This window comes from Castor canadensis, chromosome 10 (assembly GCF_047511655.1).
Source record: "Castor canadensis chromosome 10, mCasCan1.hap1v2, whole genome shotgun sequence".
Classification (NCBI taxonomy): Eukaryota; Metazoa; Chordata; class Mammalia; order Rodentia; family Castoridae; genus Castor; species Castor canadensis.
Window position 1 is genome coordinate 1,298,312 of NC_133395.1, and position 20,161 is coordinate 1,318,472.

The 20,161-nt window shown below is 42.5% G+C and overlaps 1 protein-coding gene across 3 annotated transcripts in view; it reads left to right on the forward strand.

Annotated features, from left to right (window-relative positions):
* The window catches only part of Tubgcp3 (tubulin gamma complex component 3), a 65,864-nt gene that overhangs the window by 30,582 nt on the left and 15,121 nt on the right, over positions 1-20,161 (forward strand). For all 3 annotated transcript variants that reach the window (XM_020163775.2, XM_074042971.1, XM_074042970.1), the window contains 6 exons: positions 6,113-6,223; positions 6,749-6,857; positions 9,816-10,005; positions 11,104-11,239; positions 11,873-11,941; positions 15,772-15,907. In XM_020163775.2, the coding sequence (XP_020019364.1) occupies positions 6,113-6,223; positions 6,749-6,857; positions 9,816-10,005; positions 11,104-11,239; positions 11,873-11,941; positions 15,772-15,907 (751 nt within the window). The remainder of the gene's footprint in view (positions 1-6,112; positions 6,224-6,748; positions 6,858-9,815; positions 10,006-11,103; positions 11,240-11,872; positions 11,942-15,771; positions 15,908-20,161) is intronic.

A 20,161-nucleotide genomic window follows, 5' to 3' on the forward strand; every position in this document is an offset into this window, starting at 1 on the left:
TTGAGTGTCTTCTGTGCTCAAGGCTTCTGTGGCCTTTCCCTCGTCTGTCTGCAGATCTCTGATGTCCCGTAACTTCTGATGAACCCTTTATTGGCAAACTTTCACATAAACCTTTAAGCTTTATTGTAAATTACATATTTACAATATGTAAATATGTAAATTTACGTATATGGCAGTTTAGAGGATTACATTGTGTTTGCTCATCATGTAATTCAGATTGGAGAATTTTGTGTCTTAAGTTCCTGTGTAGGTTAATTTTTCCTCACTCTGGCTAATGTGAGTTAAAACTTGTAAAATTGTCATTACAAGTTTTGACTCTACATGGACTGTATAATTATTCATTTCCCAATAGTTTATGGAATATCTGCTTAAGGAAATGCTGCTTTCTGTAACCAAAAGAAAGTGTAAGATATCTATGAAGAGAAGTTGGAAAAAGGAACCACATACAAACTGTGGAGCTGCAGAGTGTCGTAACTACTATGAGAAGAAAGACCTCGGGCTCCCCAGCAGGTTTGAGCAGGAAGAAGAGAACAGTGGCTTGAGGGAGGTCAAGTATAGTCATCCGGTTTGAGAAACCAGAAGAATGGGAAGGAAGGAAAGCGAACAGTGCTTCAGAGGAACATGGCACACAGGATAGTGGGTGGAGTCATTGATTAGTGATTCTTGGTTAATGAAAGACGTTAATTAAACATTGAAAAAGTTCAGCAAACTCAGATCCACAAGAAGACATGCTATAATCAAGGTTTGGAGAGCCAAAGACAGAATTTCTTCAGGGCACCAAGTGAGGCAAACTCACCTTGCAGAGGCCACAATAAGACCAACAGCTGACTTCTCATAAGAAACCACGAAGTTCAGAAGGTGGAAGGTTGATGCATTCAAACGCTGAAAGAAAAACTCATTCCAAAATGCTCCTTCACAAATGGGGAAAGAAGAAAGTCACAATAAATAGAACCGGAGTGAGTTCCTAGAAATGCATGAATTGCCCAAGATGACTTCTTATTTCATAAGAAGTAGAAAATCCACACAGACCTGCAACAAATAGAGATTCGATCAGTGATTGAGAAACCTCAACAAAAGAAAGCCCATGACCAGGTGGTGTCCTGATGAATTCTGAGCACATATTTAAAGAATTAACAACAAAACTCTTCAAAAAACAGGATAGGAAGAACACTTCTGAAGTCATTTTATGAGGCCAACATAAAGAACAAAAGCTATACGTGCAAATCTCTTATGAGTAAAGATGCCAAAGTCCTCAATAAAACTCTAGAAAATGGAGTTCAGCATATTGAAAGACTTGTACGTCACAGCCTCGTGGATTTTTCCCAGAGTGCAGGGTCATCGTTGCAATCAGAGTCAGTCGATGTTTCACATCACTTTGACAATGAGGGAAAACACACAGTCTGCTCAGTTGCTGCTAGAAAAGGATTTGACAAAATTCAACACCTTTTGCGTTAAAAATACTCCAGCCCACTAGAGAGGAACCTGACTAATGAAAGACTTCTCTGCCGCACTAACAGCCCATGCCTGTGGGTAGGAAAGGCCGCCTGCTTTCTCCTTGAATCAGGAGCAGGACGCGTGTGCCCTGTCACCTGATCAGCGTTGGGCTGCAGGTTCTGGCCAGGACATCTAGGCAAGGCAGGAGAGATGGAAGAGACACCCAGCTGGATGGGAAAGGAAGAAGTAAACTCACCCCTGTTCCCGAGGACAAGACCTTACGTACAGAAAACTCTGGAGTGGGCACATGTACACTGCGTAGGTATAGATGTCTAATTAGAAGACTCAAAGGTTATAAGAATAAGAATCAGTAACAAAGATCAGTTTTGTTTCTATACACTTGGCAGTGATCAAGTATGAAATTAGGGAAATAGTTCCACTCATTGTAGCATCAAAACAAGCACAAAATACTTAGAGGTAAACTTGACCAGGGACTTGCAAGCCTTGTGCCCTCTGAAATGCTGTGATCGGTAAGTTTGCCTGGTCTGCAACCTTTGTTAAACAGAACATGACCAGCTCAACTCCCACTGTGTGCAGGTACCATGGTGTTTTCTCTAGTTGTGTCCTGGGCAGGATTCCCATGGCAGCGGTGGCAGGATGGGGTTCTCTGTAGTCTGTTGATGGATGGAATTCCTAGGAACTCAGTTGCTTGCTGAGAAAATTACCCTCCTCCTTTCTCTTTTTAGTAGGGAGGCCTTGGCACTTGTCCAGCAGCTAATGAGAAATCGTGACACAATTATATTTTATTTTTTTTCTCAATTCTTTCTGTGTTTGACATAATGGTGAAAATTAAAGGACCTTGAGTGGAAATGCATCAATAAAATAAAGGCTACCGTACTTACATTCTGACCTTGGTTCTTCCTCTACTGCCATCTATTTCTCACAGAATTAATTATATTCTAAAGGTACCTGGGCTCTTTGTGCTCGCTATTCGATGTTGCCAAGTAGTGTGATTGCATGCTCCTTTGCCCCTGGAGGAAGCAATGTGTCCATAACTTCTAAAGATGGGCTGAATTGTCTGAGGTTTTTATGGTTTAAATTAAATTTTCTTATTGTTCATTCTGACACAAATCAGCTACACTCCAAGTATCAGGACAAATTGGCGTGTTGTCTATAAAAAGTAGCTCTTCTGTTTAAGTGAATAACAGAGAAATACAATTTATATGCAATTAATCTAATCTGTTGAATGGCAAGCTACAGAGCAATCATAACACAGTGATTGGGTAACTGTGGAGGTTATTCATGGTAGGTTTATAGTGTTTTTGAAAATTTCTACCAGGCATAATTTCAGTATATGTTAAAGTGATGATAACCTCATTAGAGTAGAGCTGTTTATCTCTCAAAGCTGTCATTAGTACGAACTTAAAATTAGAAAGGTAGTACAAGCCAAGACAGCCTAAAGCGGATCAATGACTGCTTCAGTCATTTAAATTGATGCAAAGATAAGATGTTTTGATGGGAAATAATTGAGTCATTTCCTTCTGTGGTCATAAAAGTGTTGGCATTTATTCATAGACTTACTTATAGTGGTGATTGGTTGTGCAAAGTTGATATTCTCCGATATAAGACCCTGACATCGTTAGAAGTTTATTCCTTCAAATGCTTATCCTTGCTAGTAAATTTCTGAAAAAGAAATAAGACTTTAAGTTAATTACATAGAGAAAATGATGTTATTCAAAAAATACTTGGTTGCTTGTTCAGTACTTGGCTGAAATTACTTAGTTAAACAGTATTTTTCTGACTTAAAAATATTTGTGCAATTGAAAACATTTTTGGTTATGTAACTACCTGTAAAGGAGAATATTGCAAATTCTTCAGTCATCTTGCCATGAGCAGACAGGACTTACTCGTAAGCCATTTTCACTGTGTATTTGTGTGTGTCACATTACCTGTAGTATTTTCTAATCTGTCATTTTTTCATGGACATAAATCACGAGTATTGTTTCAGGAGGTTTTTCAAATGGTCTCTGGAACTCTCAACTAGTATTTGTTTCACATTAGTGCGTACTTGTGAACGTCCACAGTTTTTCCTGGGCAGATCTGCTCTTCTCTGATTCTTGGGGGGTCTGTGGTAGTTAGCAGTAACCTTTATTTTTAATGACCACCTGATGAAACTTTAATTCACTTGTTTTTAGCCATTTAGTAGCATATTGGAAGTGTAATACATCTTGATCAAGAATATTTTATGGATAATATATTCAGTTTATTCTATATTTAGAAATGAAGCTGACCTACAATGTTTTCGTATTTTCTTATCAGTTATGCTAGCATTATGCTTATTTTATAAAATAAGCGAGCATTCTGTGCATTTTCCATGGTCTCAAATACTTTGAACATACAAAAGAATGATGTCTTTTTTTAAACATAAGGCCCTCAACCTTAGTGACAGCATTTTGCACTTACAGTCTCTTCTAAAGATAATATACTTCTGGGTTTCTTCTCTCTTCCTGGGTTAGTTTTGGTCATTTATATTTTTCTGGGAAATCCATAATTTCATGTTGCTCTGTAATTGCTAAAAATACTTTAAAAATCCTTAAATTCCTTTTGTGTCTGTGGACATGGCTTCTAGTCACAGCTGTATGTCATTCCCCTGTTGATGGTCTGAGATTATGGAGGCACTAGTGGCCTGAATGATTTGGATGGATTTTGTAGTCTGACAGAATTCAGCTCCACATATGGCCCAGCCAGTGCTGAGTGTCAGTCCCTGCAGCTCCTAACTAAAGTGTTGTGAGTGCTGAGGTTGAGGTTTTACCACCAGTTCTCCCTCTGAGGATGTGAGAGGCCCGGTGGAGAATTGACCAGTGCTGGGTCTTGGGAGGCATGGACACACGCTGGAGCACCTTCTTTCCCAGGAAGCCAGGGAGGGTCCTGGGGTTCATGCATGGTAAGGACTGGGAGCAGCTCGGAGAGGCTCCATGTTCCCAGAAGGGAAGGATGGCATTCCCTGAGATAGTAACTGTGATGGGCTGAAACACCAGGCGCACGTAATTCCATGGTTGTAATGGTACTAAGACAAAACAGAGTGAGTGGTCACCATTGGAGGAGTGCAAGTAAAGGGACTGCGGCCATCCTGGCTGTCCCTTCTCATTCACCTGTGGATGTAATTAATGGTGATGATGGCTCCTTAACCCAGAAGACAGAATGATGTCTGTCTTCAGCAAGGAGAGAAGTGCCACACAGTGGAGGAATGGGTGCCCTTGAACATAATGCCTGTCAGGGCAAGTTCCAGAGGGACTAAAGAGGAAAACCATACAAATAAATACAAGCAATGTGACAGAAACATGAGAGAACATTTGGAGAACATTTTATAACCTGGGATGGGAAGATCATAGGGAGACAGATGTTCATTTAACAGAAAAGAGCGCAAACAAAGGCAGGGGGAATACTGTTAACGTAGGCAAGTGATTAGTCTAGGAGCATTAAATCTGTAGCATGTATGACTCACTAATGTACAGAGAGTCTATATATTAGGCTGGGGTGTGGCTCAAGTGGTAGAGTGCCTGCCTGGCAAGCACAAGGTCCTGAGTTCAAACCCTAGACCATCAAAAAACAAATCTTTATATTGATGAGAAAAAGACAAAATCAGCAGAAAGATGGGTAAAGGACAGAAAAAGACAGTTCACAGGAGGGGAAAAAAAAGCAAGATGAATTAGTTATTTGCTCAGCTTCAGTTGTAGTCAGTGAAATAGCTGTCCAAGATGACTAATTCTCTGCACTGATTGGCGGAACCTGAGAGAAACAGGGTGGTGCTGACAGGGTATATGCCTTGGCCATTGGGACGTGCATTCTGCCGTGCATTCTGGCACGGTCTATTCAGCATGCCTCCACTCAGCAGTTGTGCTTTTGGAAGACACGGGCACTGGGCCTATCACTGAGGATGAAAACGGCCTTGTACATACTGTAAATAATGTGGAAAGCATACAGTTGAATTTTCTTTGTATTGCTGGGCGTCCTTTCTGGGCTATAGGTGGATTGGGGTATGGGAGGGAGAAAGTGAGCTGTGGCTTGGGTGAGAGAGAAGGTTCTTGATCACAGGTGGTGCCCAGGGAAAGCCACAAAGAGAAGGGCACTTCTTACAGTGCCACTTCTGTGTGAATGGTCCTGTGTGCTTTAGGATCTGCCTGTAGGTGGCAATCTCACCTTGCGCTCTTTTGTGAGCAGTGCACCAGCATAGGCACCTCCTTCCAGACTGGAGCTCTGTGAGATAGAGGTAAGTCAAGGACACTGATGGGCACAACAGCACAAACTGAGTACTGAGAAACGCAGCACAGATCTGTGTTGTTGCCAGGGTAGAAGAGGGTCCATGGAGATACAGAAGCCCCTGAACTTGGATCCGGGTACTGAGGCCTAACTGATACTCACATTACTCATGCTGAGGATCCCAAGTGTTCAGGAAAAATGTAACTTGTTGGTATTACAGCTTGGTTTTAAAAGTCTGGGAGACATATAATGTAGATTTCTGTCCACAGTGCTTTATAAAACAAATTTATTGATAAATGGTATGACTCCCTGTATCTGGGGAATTGAGTAACTTTCTAGAATAACTTATTCTTTGTTGCTGTTTGCTAATGTTTTGCATAAATAACATTTTTAATGCTCAATGTACTTTTGCTTTCAGTTTTTTGTAGCATCAGACCCAACGGTTAAAACAGATCGACTATGGCATGACAAGTATTCTTTGAGGAAATCAATGATTCCTTCATTTATTACCATGGATCAGTCTAGGAAGGTAGGGCTAAAGGTTTTGTGATCTTGATTTTTTTATTGCTGTATGTATTTAGATTTTATGATAAAATGAATTTTCAGTTATATAAATTTTGTTGCATTTTAAGATTGTTAAATTCCTGAGGTAAAGTATATGCTAATTGAATATCAGCTTAGTAATATGCTTGTTAATGTATCTTTTGAACTGCTGGAACTCACTTGATGCTAGACCCAGTGCTCTTTATTTTAATCAGTGACCAATTTGTAATGTATGAATAGTTGTAGTACTTGGTGACCATTACTTGTTGGAGGAGTGGATGGAGGGAATAAAGGAAGGTGAGTATGGTCTATGTGCTTTATATTCAAAACAAGTACCCAGTGAGAGAGATGAGGAGTGAGATGGGGGAAGGGTGAACCTAACCAAATGTACAATGTAAGCATATTCAGAAATGTCACAATGAATCCCTCTGCATAGCTAATGTATGCTAATAAAAATACCTTGAGAAAAAATTTTACATTAAAGGTAACCATAGGATATTTTTCTTTTTAGGTTCTTTTGATAGGAAAATCAATAAATTTCTTGCATCAAGTTTGCCATGATCAGACACCCACTACAAAGATGATAGCTGTGACCAAGTCTGCAGAGTCACCTCGGGATGGTATGATGCTGTTGCTGATGGGCTGATGGTGGTGGTGACAGTGGCAATGTGACCTGGTGGTGATTATGATCATGGTGATGATGTGATGGTGGTAGTGATGGTGATTATGGTGATGATGGTGGAGATGATGGGGATGAGGATGATAGAGATGAGGATGGTGGAGATGATAGAGATGAGGATGGTGATAGGGATGATGGTGATGATGAGGGAGGTGATGGAGAGGAAGGGGATGATGAAGATTATGGAGATGATGGGGATGATGATGGAGATGATGGGGATGGGATGAGGATGATGGTGGTGATGAGGACAATGGTGGTCATGTAAAGGTGATGGTGACGTCAAGGTGATAAGGGTGATGTGTTACTTGGCATTTTTTGTTCCATATCATTTGCAGATTGTCTGAATTACTCAGACATCTAATACGTAGCACATCATATGTACGCATATTTATGTGTATATGTATTTTTATACTTCTCTGTTAGCGTTTAATTCCCCCTTTATACAGAGGTACCTGGGAGCAGGCGTTGCAATACACACAGCTATTTCATCCTGCTTAGTAATTTTTATTACTTTTCCCCCAGTGGTAAAGTGACAGTGTGCCAAAATAAGAAAACAGAGGAGAGTGGTTCTAATGGTAGGCACATCTTGGGACTCAGAGACTGTTTTAGAAATCAGACTTAGAAATATTCTGAGTGCTGTGTAATCTTCTGCCTGCATTAAGAGTGCTGCGGTGTTCCCTCATTCAGGCACATTTGCCACCTCTCTCCTCCTCCTCTACTTGCTGTCTGCCCCAGCCCTGGCAATTTCATGTGTGCTTAACTGATTTTTATAGCTTTCCAGTCCTGGCTTATTTTCTACTTATATTGTCATCTTCATTCAAAAACTTTACTTTGCATATGACACTACAGTAGAAATGGTATTCAGAAATCCAGCTAAGGGTTGCATCCAAACGTAGAGACTTGGTACCTGAGGGCAAGGCTGGATGCTGTGGCAAGAGCTCCCAGGGTCAGGGCAGATGGCCCTTGCAGTCCTGGAGAGCTACAGTCTCTCTTGCTCACGTGTGTTTGTATCAGTTTTCTGTGTCCCCCAGGTTAGCATAGATATGTGATGCCCACGCACATTTGGGGAAGGGGTTGACGTACATTTAAGAGGTAGGAGAAGGAAGAGCTGGGAGAGTACTGTGTTGTTGGAGTTTTGACCTTTCTGTAGTGCTTAAGGGGACAGTTGAAGAGAGGTATGGGTAGTGCTTATGAATCACCAGAGGCCTGGGGTTTAGACTGCTGCCACCACTGAATTGTTACTGCTTCTACTCTTGTTTTAATTAATTATTTTTTGGTGGGACTGAGTTTGAGCTCGGGGCTTTGCATTTACAAAGCAGGTGCTCTATTGCTTGAGCCATACCTTAGTTCTGCTTCTGCGTTTAATGCTGCTGTTATTCCTCTGCTGTTGCTATTATTCCACTGCTGCTACTTCTCAGTGGCCTTTGTGCTGCCAGGGTCTGGAAAACAAGGCTCTGCCGCTCCGTTTATAGTATGGAGGGAAGACAGGTACAGATCCCAACAGACTACTGAAGGATCCAAAACACTGGAAATACCAAGTTCATATTTACCTGTGAAAAATTTGACAAGTTAGAAGTGCAAACAAAGACTATACAGAGGGAAATTTGAAAAGTTGGAGCACAAGGCTTGCCTGAACTTTGGGGAACAAAGAAGGTGCTGAAGCTCTAGACCTCATGACTTCTAGTAGGCTGCTCAGGGCTAATATTAGTTAACATTTAAATATCATTCATCAGAATGAAAGATTTTATTAACTTAAAGAAGGGTATCAGAAAAATGTTCCAGGGGAAAATATTTACAATTTTCAAACTACATAGATAACAGAAATATGCCCCGCTGCCCTAAAGCAGGACCTCAGTGAGCTTGTGGAGTGGGTCTGATGCTTATGCATCACAGACCTCGCTTTGCTGCAGGTGACCATGTGCTCTTCATAGGGCTCTTGTATCTGCCCCATTGTGCATCTGGAATGACACTGGGACACCCAGTGCCATTCTGAAGGACAAGTAGCATCTGGGGCTTTCTGAGATTTTCGTGTTGGTTGTCTCAGGTAGTGGGGAGTCTTGAACTTGGGATCAGAGGCGTTGCCTCTCTTATGCCTGCTTAATTTTGAACAATCTTAGATTGGTCGTTCCTTGACTTAGGGATTATTTTGTGGGTCAGCCGTTCTTTTAGTTTTTAGGTGAAATCAACGTGGGACTGGGTATTTGGCCTCAATGGCAGAGTGCCTATCTAGCAAGTGTGAGGCCCTGAGTTTGAACCCCAGTATCAAGAAAAAGAAAAAATCAATTGTTTATAAATGGATTTGAGCTACACGGATGTAAATTAGCACCATAAAGAGCTGTTATGTCTGTAGTGTGCACATTATGTTTCCTTCATTGTAAAGCTAGAAGAAGTGTGGAGACACTTTTCTTATGTTACTGCTTAGAGTTAGGCTTCTGAGTTGGTGACAGTCTGGTTCTGTCTCCTGGAAGATCTGCAGCGATGTCACCCTGTGATGCTGTGTAATGACCGTGTAACGGCACTGTTCTCTCTTGCACAGAGCTCACACATGTCGTTTTGGTCTCAGGACTAATTTACAAAATGTCCTGCAAGGTGTGTGCTGCTTGGTTCTGTGTCCTACGACCACAGTTCTCTCGTGAGACGTGGTGGTAGTTGCAGTGAGCACAGTGGTACTTGAACTTGAACAGTACTGTTGGTGGCCAGTTCCTTCTGGATGTTTGGCTGGGCATGGTGCTTTCAGTTCCTGCCCTCGCCACCTGCACCTGTGGTGCCGGTTAGGTCTGCCGCTGGTGCTGCTGGCTTGGCATTGACTTGTGTCCTTGTGTCTTTGTGTGCCTCTGCTGTTCCTTTGTTAAAACACACCGTCACTCATGTGCATGCTTCTCCCTTTTGTTCTTTACAGCTGCAGATTTATTCACGGATTTAGAAAACGCATTTCAAGGGAAAATTGATGCTGCTTATTTTGAGACCAGCAAATATCTCTTGGATGTTCTCAATAAGAAGTACAACTTGCTGGACCACATGCAGGCAATGAGGCGATACTTGCTTCTTGGGCAGGGAGATTTTATACGGCACTTAATGGATTTGCTAAAGTAAGAAAGTGAATCATTTTTATGTTTATAAATATGCAGTACTTCTAACACGATGAAGAGCTTGCTGTTTTTGTTTGAAAGAATAAATGGCATTAGAGGGAAATGAGTTCTTTGCAGAGGGTATTTTTAGAATAAACTCTGCATAGATGAAATTATAAACCCCTCACAGGTTGAAGCCCCTGCTCTGGTTGCCAGCAAGGCTGCAGATGTGTGCTGTGCTGTGGTCATGAGGGAGCCTGGTCCCATGAGTGCTTGTGACTGGGCAATGGCCCCTGAGTTCCAGGATCAGGTGCAGTCATCATTAACTTTGGCAGTTTAAATTGTTGAAGGGAAAGTGTTCTCCAGATGCCAGGCTGACCCGGGAGAGCACGGGGTGTGGGGCATGCAGGATGGAAGATGGAACAGGCAAATTAGCCTGTGCGGCAGAGTAAAGTAGAGGTCCAAGATGGATGACCTCATCAGGCTACCTCTTCTAGCCTTTCACTGCATTTGCCTTGTGCTGAATCATACTGACAGTGCCGATTTCTCCTCAAAGATGTGCTTCAAGCATGTGCTTTTAAAGGGAGCACCCTCAGTGTACCTCCCACTTGCTGCAGACCTATTTGAGGACAGTGATGTCATATGTCTTTTCACCTCATCTTTGCACAGACACCCCTGAGATGGGCAAGTCAGCTTTTGGTCAGAGAAATGGGAGCTTCCTGTTTGGAAATGCAGCCATCAGTTGTCCTGCAGAAATGTGTGCTGGTGTGATGGGTAGTGACATCCACATGCCTGCATGTGTTGATTGCAGGGCGCACTTGCCTCTCGTTAGGTCTTTGGGAAATGTTGGTAATCTACACTGCTCTTAGGCCAGGCTTTGGTGTGCAAACCTCATGAACATGTGCATATCCATACGCTTTCAATTTAAGCTGAATCAAAATGAAGATTTGATCTGAGGCTTGCAGTTAATGCCATGGAGCTTTTGTTACTGCTTTGTATCTGTCCCATTTGTCTTTTCAGTTTTTATAATTTGAACTCTTCTTAAATTTATAAGCTTTTAAAAAAGCTCATTAGATATTCAAGTAACATTTTTCTGTAATTTTTCAAAACTTTGTTAAGACCAGAACTTGTGCGCCCAGCAACGACTTTGTACCAACATAACTTGACAGGAATTCTTGAAACTGCTGTCAGAGCCACCAATGCACAGTTTGACAGCCCTGAAACCCTGCGGAGGCTGGACGTGAGGCTGCTGGAGGTACGGTGTGAGACTGGGGCGTCCTCGCCGCTATTCCCTTGTTTAAGGGACAGTGAGTCTGCTCACTGCTGGAGGCTGGGCAGCCTGGGTGTCACCCTGCTCTGTACTTGTTGCTGGTGGCTGTAGGCGAGTCCCTCTCCTCCAAGTCATGCCATCTCACAAAGGGGGCATCTCATAGGACTTCTGGCTCAGGTTGGGTAAAATGCACAAGACACTTACTCCAGAGGGTGGGAGCATATCACAGATGCTGATAAAGCGTACCACATTTCATAGTAAGTTGGGTAGGATCTATCCACCAGGAAGTCACCTTTTGCAGTGTCAGTGTCACAGGACGTTTTTGGGCAGGGCTATGACCACGTGCACACACTTTCCAAGTAGTTGAACCCATCCGTTTTCTTAAAATGCAGACTTTTGGAGATTTGGAGCCTGCTGTGAGGCAGTGAGATCTTGTTTGCCCTGAGAAATGTATTTACAGTGTCTTCCTGACCGTGTGCTGAGGATGCAGAAGGTGACAAGGGGCACTTCCTTGCTCTTATGTAGCTAAGCACTTAAGCAGTTTTTAAAACATGGACCTTCTTCACTGCCTTTTCTCTGAGACCATGACAGGTTCTTTTTGTTTTCTTTTGGCATTAGGTCTCTCCAGGTGACACTGGGTGGGATGTCTTCAGCCTGGACTATCACGTGGATGGGCCGATTGCAACTGTAAGATCCTTGTGTGCATTCGTGAACGCTCACTGCTGTTTAGACTGCTCAACATTTGTTGTTTAGAACTGGCTTTCTTCTGTATGCACTTCTGACTAAGTGAACAAAACATCTAGGATATGTCCATTGAATAAGTTCTTAATCCAAGGTTGTGTGTATTTTCAATAATTGTTAATGATGCTGAAACGCTCTCTTATTTTAAGAATTCTTAAACATATCATTTGCTCTAGGCTTCAGCAAAGTACTTAATAAATGGATTACTTTGTTCCGTTATCTTAGACTGTAGCAACTAATTTAGGATAATTTGAAAGAAGCTATAAAGTGTATTTTAGGGGGATGGTATTTTTACTACTGGGATGAAATTTAATATTTTTCTATTCATTTAAACTGATGAGATAATAGCTGCACTATTGTTCATAGTGCTTTTACTAATGTAAAGAAAGGTACCATTTCTCCTAATAGTTAACAAATCATAGTTACCAAGACTGTCCAGGGAGAGTAGTCTTCATGTGTCTGCAATTAAAATGCCTCTTTCTGGGGCTCATTTTCTCTTTATTCAGAGAATTTATTATTTATTGTCTTAAATAAATTCTCCTTGACCATTATATCTCATTAAACTTATTTCAGTCATTTTTATATCTCAAATACTGAGGAGAAAAATTTTATTTTAGTTATTGGGGAAATATTTTGTTAAGAAGTAACCTTGTTTGGCTCTAAGATTTCTTCTTTAGTGCTTCCTACAGACTGATGTCATGGCTTTTCCTCTCCTTGCACAGTGTAAATTACATCTGCTATAGGATGTTACCATTGAAGTCATGCTTACAAATTTGCTACCCACTGAATTGTCTTGTCTACTGTGGACTGATAGCTTTGGGAAAAAATTTTTTTTAACTAATAAATTATCATGCTTGACCTAATTCACCAGATCAAAGCTACTGTAGTGTAAATGCATAGCTGGTCTTATCTTTCATCTTTTGTCATATTGAAATTAGCTTTTTCTCCTTTATTTCCTAAGCAATATTAAATAGTTATAGTGCACAACAAATATGTGATATTTTAGCATGTTATTTAGAAACTTTCATATTATCTGCTTTATTTAGTTTGTGTACATTACACATTTTCATGCATAGAAAGAGGCTGGCAGTGTGGCTCTGTGGCAGAGCTTGCCTATATGAATGAGCAAGACTCTGGGCTCAGTCCCCAGCACCAAAAAGCCAATGTACCATAGTAAAGCGTAAGTGCCTCATGTAGGTGAAGTGAGTGTGATTTAATTATTTCACAGTACTGCACACTTCACTAAGAGTGTTGAGGTTGTGCGTTGTGTGCCAAATACACAAACCGTTGCTCATGCAATATCGTTAAAATCTTAGGTATGAAGTAAAGCAGTTTGTGTCATAGGTTTATTTGTAAAACCATATCTAGGACAGCTGTAGCTGTGGCACATAGTCTCAGGGAAGGCCAGCTCAGGGCATTGTTGGCTGCAGGCCCGGCTGCAGGCCCGGCTGCAGGTGGAGAAAGGAGAGGAAACAGTCCTGTGTCTGTTGGTTAGGCAGTTCAGCCTGGGGACAGAGTGTGAGGAGTATTCTCCTACATGTCTGTCATCTGCCACTCCAGTTCTGAGGTTAGCTTCTCTCGTCTTGTGTGTTTTTTTTTTTTTTGGCTAAATCACCATAACTGGATGATTGTAAGGACTTAAACAAACCCATGTTAGAAATTTAAATAATTTTTATCAGAGATTAAATTGCATGCAGTCATATACAAAAGTTACTGGAAAGATGAAAGGAGGCCTGTAATCTTAAAAAATATTTAGAGTCAAGGTTGGAAGGAAAATGGCTTTTCCTTCCTGTTAAACTTTTAAATTACCTGTTTCCTTTCTATTCTCACTAATTGAAGTTGTCACTTTTGTACAGAATTTAATTATAATGGGTACATATCTTGTAATAGTCATATAATTATGTCTTGTATAACAGCAATTTTAGCTTCTGTGATGAATTATCAATGAAAGTTTTGGATAGGTCTAATTTGAGAAATTGTGAAATTAAAATCTCAGGTTACTAAAAAAATTAGCCAAATATAGTTCATTAAACATTTAAAATATTTCTAATTCACCTTATTCTTAAGGAGTCCTAAACTTTCCGGTAAAATCGGTTATGTTATTTCACTCTGAATTCAGTGTCATGAGGTTGCCTGGCGTTGACTCCCCAGCTGGAGGTGGATGGTGTTCTGAGCCATGAGGTTGTGACGTGTGGCAGGACCTGATTCTGGGTGAGGGCTGCTGTTCTGTAGCAGGCAGGAAGAAGACCTGTTCATTTCTGCCACTGATATCTAGGGGTCAGTTTCAGATGAGGTGTCGGGAGCTTTGTCAGTGTTTCTGCAGTAGGAGGTGATCTGAGTATGGCTAGCAAAACTGTGGTGTGGTCGACATTTCCTCCCAAGTAAATGTATTAGAACATGTATGTCTTCCTCTTAGAGAGTTGATGTCCTAAAGAGCTGTGATTAGCTGAATTTTTAAATATCAGATAATCTTCAGTGTGATACAGGAACATGGTCCTTAAAGGGCCCCTGCCCTGTAACATGTCATTTGCATGGTGAAGAATCATTTGATTTATTCATAACATTATCTAAACTGGTCACCCTTAATTTCTGTAATTTTAAGACTGTTAATAGTGTGGGCAGCACAGCAAATCTAATAATCTCCAAAGCACTCGAGTTTGATTTGGAGTACCTTTAAAGCAGTTTCTAATCACTCCTATTTAGATGTTTGATCACCCGTCATTTCAGAGCATATACCAGGTTCTGGTACAGAGTGGCATAGGAAGAGTGAATGGATGCTCACAGAATATATGAGATGAGAAAACAAGATACAGCAGTACAGAGCTGCATGCTGTCTTTGCAGGGATGGAGCAGTGCTGTTCCAAGTGTCTGAGGAAGGAGGAAGTGGTGGTTCTGGGAAGGAAGTGTGCCTGTGTCCTGGGGATGGGAGGGTTTAGGGAAGTGTTGGGTGCTCCCTTCACTGCAGAGCCTGGCCTTGTCCTGGTGCTGAAGACAGGGCCTGCCAGGAAGTCTGTCTAGGTGGCTGTGGCATAAGGTGGACACTGGTCATCTGGTGGAGGGTGGACACAGACCTCATCTGTGCTGTACTCGTATTCATATCAGAATTGTGCTGCAGTTTACAGAAAATCCTGCTCCAAATGTGCATGGAACATGCTTTCACTAACAGGTTACTTGTGGTTTACCTGACATTCAAATTTAACTGGACATCCTGTATTTTAATTGGCAAAACCTGGCCAGTATGGGAGGGGTGGCAGGGAAGGAAGACCTGGCACAGTCTCCACAATGGGGCTTGTCACCTGCTCCAGAAGCTGTGTCTGTGGGCACAGAACAGAGGTATTCAAAAGTGTAAGGAGACCTGTGAAGGTGGGCTGAGGACTCCTCAGGGGAGACTCTGCGAGGCTTACTCTGGCCCCTGGAGGTGTTATTACAGAAGCAGGCCCTCCCGCTGCCCGTGCCCTTGTGCCCAGGAAGTTGGGAGGTTATGTTAAAGACCCACGTTTGGACTGAGTTTAAAGTCCTGATGAACCACCTTCTAGCCATATCCTCCAGCCCTGCAACCCCAGTGGGGTTGCTTATAAAAATACCTGCCTCATGCTGCTGTGAATCTGCTAGGCATATACTCAGTGTGGTTGTTGAGTCGCTCCTCCTCCTGAAGTGTGTGCTATATTATTTGCATACCACTTAGAATGCCCTGGGTAAGTTTGTTCACTGGCTTCTGCCTGAAGGCCAAGACTGGGCCTCCCGAGTGCCATGCCTGTCTTCTGCTGTCCCTCCAGGTGTTCACGCGAGAGTGCATGAGCCACTACCTAAGAGCGTTCAACTTCCTGTGGAGAGCCAAGCGCATGGAGTACATCCTCACGGACATCCGCAAGGGGCACATGTGCAACGCCAGGCTGCTACGGAGCATGCCAGGTAAAAGCCGGCGGAAACGGCCAGGTGGCTTGGCCACAGGCTGAGCGCAGCGATGAGCTGAAAGAGACTCGCAGTTCGGTTCTGAACTTGGAATTCGTGGCATTGCTTGTTTTGATTTCAGTGCATACGAAAAGAAACTTGAGTCACACCAGATTTTGTTCAGATGCGAGGTTCCTTTTAAAACGACATTTGTGCTTTGCTAGTGTTCATGTGTATTTTAATGACTATTTTTTAAGGAAAAGCATTTAATAAGTCACTGCTCATTTAATATTTGCCTAGTGCCCTTTCTCTCTGGGAATTTCTTTTGTGTTTTATTTTGTCCGTAAAACCAGGATATGGAAATGTTTTACATTACATAAAAATGTCTCGGTATCAGATAGTTAAGATTATTTAATGTTACAAATATTGAATGACTTCAGTTATGAATAGTTGCAAAATCTTTATGTCAGAATCAATTTGGTCAAAACCTTTGAGAAAGTAGTTTAGTAAACGTGTGTAAAGAACCACCAGAGTGCATATGCCCTTTGATCAGTGCTGTGGTGAGAATTATTACAAATAGAAAGGTTTTCAACAAGCGCTCATGATCCCTACTTCCTTACTAAGCAGCATCCAGAGTTCCCGAGCAGCTGCTCACAGAGCGTCACAGCCTAAGCCCGTGGCTACGGGAGTGAGCAGGTCGTCCTGGGTGTCTGTGGGACTTTCTGTAGAGTCCTGGTTGGAGGGGTCCTGTGAAGCAGCTGAGAGGAGTGCGGGTGGGGGACGTTTTCTGATAAGTCCTTAGTGATGGTTATAGATGTAGACATCACCTTCAGTGTCCACCCATTTGTCAGCATGGGCTGGCTTAGTGAGGGCTCCGTTATGGCCAGTCCCCATCCTTCCCCTTTGTTTCCCTTTGGTTTTTACCACGTGTCACAGACATGTGCTGTCAGAGCTCCCTCTGGCACTTTCCCTTCTCTGCATTCTTTACAGAGCTGTCAGAATAGTGTTACCAGCTGGCTTTAGAAGTCAGCCTTTGCTCTGGATTCAGACCACTTCGAGGTAGTGCAGACTTTGTCCCTGTGTTGGTCTTCCTGCACATTAGCTCTGGAGTATGGTAAGTGTTGGTGGTTGGGTTCCATTCTTCTTATGTGAACATTGCCTTGTCAGTGTCTGACTTTGATTTTCTTTTATTGTATGGAGTGGTCACCAGTGGGTTTGGTATTTTATTTGAACAAAACTTATAAGCCTCTGGTCAGTTTCCTTTGAATGTGAGAATATCAAGTTAATTGCATCACTGGGTCCTTCGAAATGTCTTACAGGACATTTGTCGTTGTGTCATACGTGCCTTGGGCACAGTATCATTTTATCCCTCCACGTTTCCACTTATATAAAGAATGTCATACACAGTTTTGTGAGCGTGTCCTTATGTGTCACCCTGACTATTTCTTCAGATGAGCTGGAAGTGGAGCTGACTTCAGTTTTTCTTTTGTTTACTATCTTTATTTTAACTCTGGTATACATTTTCAGATTGCTTTACAGGAAACATGTACCAATTTAGTGTACATCCCAATTACCACAGCTCTATTCCTGTATTTTTGTCAATGTTGGCTATTAACATTCAAGTAAATTGTGATTTTGATAAAGGGGAAATGAAGGTTTTTCTGCCCCGTTGGCCCTTATTGGATATGAGACTGGGCTCTTATGTTGTCAAGGAAAAGGAAGAATGTGCTCACGTTCACAAATAGTGAGATGAAGCTTGCACAGGTCCCCATCTAAGTTCTACCCAAAAATCACATTTCCTTTCATTCCCTTTGGGTTTTAAGACATTTACTTACTTTCAACGTTTACTTTGTTGATACAAAAGGTAATGTTTAGACCCTGAGTTTTCAGACAGCCACAAAAGAATGTTAATACTCTGAAGTGGTTGGTGATGGGACGTTCGCCAGTGGTGGTTTCATGTTGACTGTTCAATATGATAGAACTCTGTTGGTTAAAAGAATTGTAGATGATAATATTTAAAATTAGTTTGTACAGTCTCTCACCAAAAGACTAAAATGATAATCAAACGTCCTGATTTTTCTCTACCTTTTCTAACCTTGTTGAATGAAACCATGCTGCTTCTGATAGTTGGTGTCTGGAAAGAGACCCTGTCACCTGCTGAGGGACTGTCTTTCCTCCTCTGTGTGCACCTGGGGGCCAGTGGCCAACCAGGCAGGATGCTACCCAGTAGAGGGTGCTGTGGATACCTCAGTCACATTTCCTTTTTTTCTAGTGGAGAACAGTCCAAGGCCCAGCTTGTGCAGTGGCTGGCCCAGGTGCCTATAACTACATGTCTGTGCTTAATGGTTAACTCTCAAGTTTGTTTGAAAATAAAAATGAAAGAAAATGAGTCAAGAATTAGCTAACACGAAAGGAAGATGTCAGGAACGGCTCTAACATTTAGTCTGAATGCGGGAAATCGGGTACTTAATAGAGTTGTTGAGAAGACTGAAGGGACTGGTGCTAGTCTGGGGCACAGCTATCCCTAAGGGCAAGAGTCCTGTCACCTGAGCTGCAGGTGTCGCTGCCTGGATTGGTGGATCAAGACCTGCTTTGTGCCTGCCACAGCTGCATGGAACATGGATGTCACAGGCTAGGGCCTCATTTCCTATGAGCTCAGCTGTGTGGAAGAACCTAAGTTCCATCTGGCCTTGGAGCTGTTGAGAAACCTAGATGAAGGCACACATGTCAGTTTTCTAATCCGCACACTACGGAAGCCTAGTGGGAGGAAGTCAGAGTGGGCACCCAAGAGGCAGCCTACTCTGCCCCTCACCTGCTGCAGTGGCTGGCACTCCTGTCCTCACTTAGCACTGACAGTAAAAAACCAGTAAAGTGGGAAAGTCAGGTTGGCTCAACTGTATATTGAGAAAGAATGATAAACGGAGGTTTAACAGTTCATGCCGAGTTCCTTTGCTTGTCTTTTAACTTCCAAGGTGAGCACTGTTTTCCTGTCCTAACCTGTCAGAGTGCATCTGAAGCTGCCGGGCCACAGTGATGAGGCTGGTGTACTGGACATGTGTGTAGCTGTGGCCACAGCTCTTCTTGGTGCACTCAGACTGTACTTTATGCCTCACGGTGTGCTCACTTGCCTTTGGAAAGACTACACCATGGTTCCCTCCTGGTTCCCTATGGAGGGAAAAGTCGCCATGTTTGCAGGAAGGTGTAGAAACAGCAGTGGGCCTTTGTGAAGCAAATAGCCAGAATTCTACTTTTCCCTTTAGAAAGGAGCACCATGTGCCTTGTGCTACCTGGAAGGATGGTGTACGCAAGCCACAGGTGCTGAGGCCCATGGGGTCACACAGGGTCAGGCCCCGCAGATCACTTACGCCACAGGCCTGCTGTGTAGTTGTTACCACCTAATAGGCAGCTGTTTTCTTTGTGGTGACATGCATAAAATGACGCCTTACACTTGAGATGGTACCTTAAACGATGAGTTGAAGTTTTCTTCTTTAAGATGTTTTTGTGTGTTTATCTTGTTTCATGTTTGCTGTGTGTGTGTGTGTGTGTGTGTGTGTGTGTATGTGTGTGTGCACGCGCGCGCATGCCTGCATGCCTGAGCTAGCGCCAACCCAACTGTGTAGCCTAGGTTTGTTTTCTTAATCTTCTGCCTCAGTTTTCCCATCCAAGAGTTGGGACTGGTGATAATAGGGTTGTCGGGATTAAGTTTGTGTGGAAGTCCTTAGAACAGTGCCCAGCCGGTATAGAGCACTGAGCGGGGGCAGCCATGTTTGAGGTGTCATGCATGGCACACAGAATGGTGTTAGGAGAGAAACAGGCATGCAGACAAATCCTGGTTCTTAAAGTATCTTGAATCAATAGCCTTGAGAAAATAAATCGGGTGGGAACTTTGATCAAGTCCCTCTTAAAGAGAGTATAAATACAGGCTTGGGGAGGAGATACTAAAGCTCTGAGAACCTGTTCTAGGATATTTCTTAAAAAGGAACCTGATAGGACTGGGTGTGCTGATTCAGGCCTGTAATCTTAACTACTTGTGAGGTGGAAATTGAGAGGATTGCAGTTCCAGGCCACCCTGGGTAAAAAGTTCTTGAGACTCCATCTCACTAATAAAAGCCGAGCATGGTAGTGCACACCTGTCATGCCAGCTGTGCAGAAAGGGTAAATAGGAGGACTGTGGTCCAGGCCAGCCTAGACATAAACACAAGATCCTATTTGAAAAATAACAGCAGAAAGTGATACTGTGCCTGCTCAGTAAGCGTAAGGTCTTGAGTTCAAATC